The sequence below is a fragment of the Solanum tuberosum genome, unplaced genomic scaffold (genome assembly GCF_000226075.1).
Source record: "Solanum tuberosum cultivar DM 1-3 516 R44 unplaced genomic scaffold, SolTub_3.0 scf00051, whole genome shotgun sequence".
In the NCBI taxonomy this organism is placed as follows: domain Eukaryota; kingdom Viridiplantae; phylum Streptophyta; class Magnoliopsida; order Solanales; family Solanaceae; genus Solanum; species Solanum tuberosum.
The window spans coordinates 985,299-989,549 of NW_006238978.1; the positions used below are offsets into that span (position 1 = coordinate 985,299).

At 34.3% G+C, this 4,251-nt stretch overlaps 1 protein-coding gene across 1 annotated transcript; it reads right to left on the reverse strand.

The window, feature by feature from the left end:
- Positions 1-892: 892 nt before the first annotated feature.
- LOC102583931 (24-methylenesterol C-methyltransferase 2-like) lies at positions 893-1,984 on the reverse strand. The gene has a single exon (XM_006344258.1). The coding sequence runs from the start codon at positions 1,982-1,984 to the stop codon at positions 893-895; it is 1,092 nt and encodes a 363-aa protein (XP_006344320.1).
- Positions 1,985-4,251: the final 2,267 nt, after the last annotated feature.

The window sequence follows — 4,251 nt, forward strand, 5'->3', positions numbered from 1 at the left end:
TTGAATACAAATCCAAGTCGATCCATCCAAGAACTAGATTTGTCACTGCAATTCCATAATGTCCAATAATAGCTAGAGAGATGTCGTTGATGTTTAGTGCCTGGAGCTTTACTTTTGTTAAAACATGACCAGCTGAAGAAAAGAGACGCGCAATTTCTTGATCCCCAATGAGTGCACAATGGAATGTAACCTTCTTTTGTTTTGTGCAAACGAAGAGTAACAATATCATATATAATATGCACTTCAACAATGTTTTGTTACATAATTTTCTAGTTTCTACGCGTCTTCCTTAGAGCTACATGTGAATGTCTACACGAATAAGTCTAGATATGTATAGAAAAACCATAATAACAACCAATCGATCACTAATTTAGTTACTCGAAAGAGCTACAACTCGAAAATGCAGTGAAACAGTAAAGAAATAAGAAGAAACAGAGAAGAGAAATACAGAGGAAATAATTTCCTTAGAAAAATATGCACATATATGTGTATTTCATTGGACAAAAGTTTGAAGGATCAAAGTTTATTAATGATATATTAGCTATCTTTATTAATCTTGTTATAGATGATTGTTAAACAAGATTTAATTATCAAATGTTGTTATAATTGTATGAAAGTCTATCCCTATAAAAGTCAAAAAGAATATAAATACAAACGAAGTTGTTATAAATGGGTTAGAACGAAAAAAAATCCATTATAAGGCCAAAAAACATATGTAGATATGTAGATACTATTAATGTCACTACAAAAAAAAAAATTAAAAAATTGATACTAGTGCTAAACTGATTAATTCTATGACTAGGCATGATTTTCATCGCTAATTCATCGATAATATCTTCGTAACTAATTAATACCCATTCATCGCGATTTATCGCTATAATCGTACATGTACTTATTCAGGCTTCCTACATAGAATCATATGCATAGGAGTGAAAATGCCAGTGTCACCTCCTTTAGCCAAATAATCAGCTGTCACTAACAACATACCGTGGACATCGACGACGCCCTTAGGGGCGATCCCAAGCCAAGAAAGTATTGTTACTACGACATGATTCCTCCAGTAGGCAATCCTCCCCATTTTGAGCCGTGTCCACCATGGTTCCGCGGGTGGCTTGGCCAAATTACTCTCTTTAATCACCTCAAAACCTACTTTGGTTGCGATTTTAGCAATGTCCTTGTAGCTTCTCAACCCGGGCAATGCATCTCCCCTTTCAATCCCTCGAACTATCTCCACATGTTCAGGATCGTCTGAATTGTATAATTCAGTTGTAACCCACTCGTAGGATACATAGAATGATCCAGGCTTTAATACCCTGAAGATTTCTCCGTATACTTCCTCGAGCTTAGGTGCATGACATGTAGCTTCGATGGAGTAAGCTCCCTCGAAACTATTGTCATCAAAGGGCATTTTTAGGAAATTGCCACAAACCACCTCACACATAGAGTCAAGCCCCGCCTTCTTGTTGTGGGCCCGGGCTCGTTCCACTTGGTACTCATTAATAGTGATACCAACAACATTAGCACCTGAGTGAGCCGCGATGGCCCGCATTGGGCCACCAACCCCACAACCAACATCAAGGACACGGGCTCCGGGCTCCACATTCAAAAGATTAACCGCCATTTCCTCATGAATACGCGTGGCATCGCGATTGGATTTTCCCGGGATACGAGGAGAGAAGTGGAAAGACTGGCCCCAACCCCACTCATATATATCGGTGACGAGATCATAAAATGTGTCAACAAGAGCGGGGACTTTATCGGAGGAGTCCATTTCATTTCCATTAGGGCCACGCTCGAAAAATGACGAATATCGATCATACCCTTCTTGAACTTTCTCTTTAGGTAGAGAACCACCAGAAAGTTGAACTGCCATTTTACCCTTCTGCTCCGCAGAGCCAAAGAGGAAAGTAAAATAACAAAGTCCACCGCCGAAAAGAAGGGTGGTGGTACAAAAAATAGTAAGTAATTCCTTAAAAAATTCCATTGGATTATAAAAGTAAATTTAGAAACAAAAAAAAAACAGTGTGAGCATAGAAGTGAGAGTGAGAAATGAAGTGTTTTTATGGTGAGATTTTACATAACAATAATAGCGTAATTAAAGGAACAATTTTAGTATTAAAAAATGACTTTTTCTCGTGTGATTTATTTTATTATTGAAAAGAATACTAATTCGAGTGCTAATTAATAGGGTTTTGACTAGGTTTAAGTACTTTTAAAGTTGGATTATTTAATACCTAATTTTCAAATAATAATGGAAATTGTCACCCTAGTAAAATATTTAGAGTTTTTAATTAGATAAATGTGTATAAATTAATTAATTGTTTGTACATTAATCATGTACATCTAATTTATAAGGGGAATTAACATGTGTATATACAAGTGTTATGTAAATTTTGAACCAAATTTAATTGATTTAGCAAAAATATGTCTAAAAAATGGCAGTACATATAGCTAAAATTTTATAATCGCATAACTGGAAATTTCAAATATTTTTTGTCCTAATTTTATGTTACTGCATATCCTAAAACTAGGGAACAAGTTATACTGTTCCACAAAATATGGATCCAATTATTTTATGTGTTGATAGTTACCCAAAATAAAATGTGATTTTTCCTCATTTAATAATACGATATAATAAAAATTGAGTAACAATCAAAATATATAAATGTTTTGTGACTATATCAAATGATGAAGAATCACATTTTATTTTGGGTAACGATCCACACTTCATAACACTTCAATATATAGATCATAAGATCAACACTTTGTTTTATAAACTATAATTGAACTTCTCTATAATAACATTTCAGAATAATCGTCTAAGTTTTCTGTGGAACCGATTTTTCATGTTATGCTATATATCGTATGTTCTCTGTAACAAAATTTCAAAAAATATTCAAACAAATGATATTGTTATCGAGAGTATTTTTCTGTATTTATGTTGTGGAGATTGGATTGTGCATTTTTGCTCAATAGGACTAGACAGACTTATTGTGATAGTCCATCTGAAATGAAGGTTTGTTTGATTCTAAATCTTAACATTCCTAGATATTGACCTTTTACCTATTATGCTATGTTGGTTGTTGATGTTACATAGTTCGTAGTAAGTAATTTTTTTGTGATAAACATTACCCATTGACATGTTTAGTAATGAAATCAATAGCATAACCTCCCCCCCCCCCCACTAACCTTCATCTCTCCTTCCGTAGAGATTTATGTTGCTCGGACTCTTCAAAAATACCTCTAAGTATGTCATATTCTTCAAAAGTTATGCATTTTTTGAGGATTCGACACGAATACAAGTTACAATGGCATTTTTGGAGGGTCTATGCAACATAGGTAGGGATGGCAAATGGGATAGAGGGGGTGAAATGTTACCCAACAAAAAATTTAACTCGCTCCACCCTGTCCTGTCTTGTCCTGTCCTGTCCTGCTTTTGATTTCGAATTTATTTTAACCCTCTAAGCCACCTTGTTTGTGATTTCAACCTAAAAACAATCTACTAAAGGTTATCCTCTCATGTTGTATGTATTTTCTTGGATCTTATCCCTTTTTCGTATTTCGTTCTTTCATCTTCCCAATTCTTCATGTAATTAAGGTTTTTCACTCTCCATCTAATTAAATTAAATCATACACTCTACCGCATGTGTAGGTCAATTTCTTTGAGTTTCATTTTTGCAAGTGTACTCCCTCAGCAGAGGATACTTATAATTAATTAACGAGTTAGCTACAACACTGCATTAGTCGATATGCTCCACACCCATTGCTATCTCTACCCTCCAACAAAATGAATATGCAATTAATGTCTATCATTTCAACATGACAAGATGTTCAAGATGTGCATCACATTTTACAAAATGTTCTTGGCTAAATTGAGCTTTCAAGGACCCCAGTTTGTTCAACCATTTAATTTGCTTAATGGCATAATAATGGCTTAAATTATCAGTCAATACAAATAAATGTCATGGAAGTATCAATATTCAATATCGTTATAGTAGAATTAACACATAATATTTTCAATTGATTCTACGAGCCTAAAATAGATAGCATGAAAGCAACAACTTCTTTCGATTATTTTTTTAAATATCGGCAATGTTTGAGTCAGTTTGTGTGAAAAAAAATCCCCATCTACCTAAGTTTATTGGTACCTATATATGTTGATGGGAGGAAACACATAATTAACTAGTGGAATAGTCAAGGCGCACGTAATTGGTGATATCAAGTATGTTTTTGTCAAGAGTTAACGATCAA

Bases quoted from the DNA above. Each gene is read 5' to 3' on its own strand.
- LOC102583931 (XM_006344258.1), bottom strand. From the start codon at position 1,984: ATGGAATTTTTTAAGGAATTACTTACTATTTTTTGTACCACCACCCTT.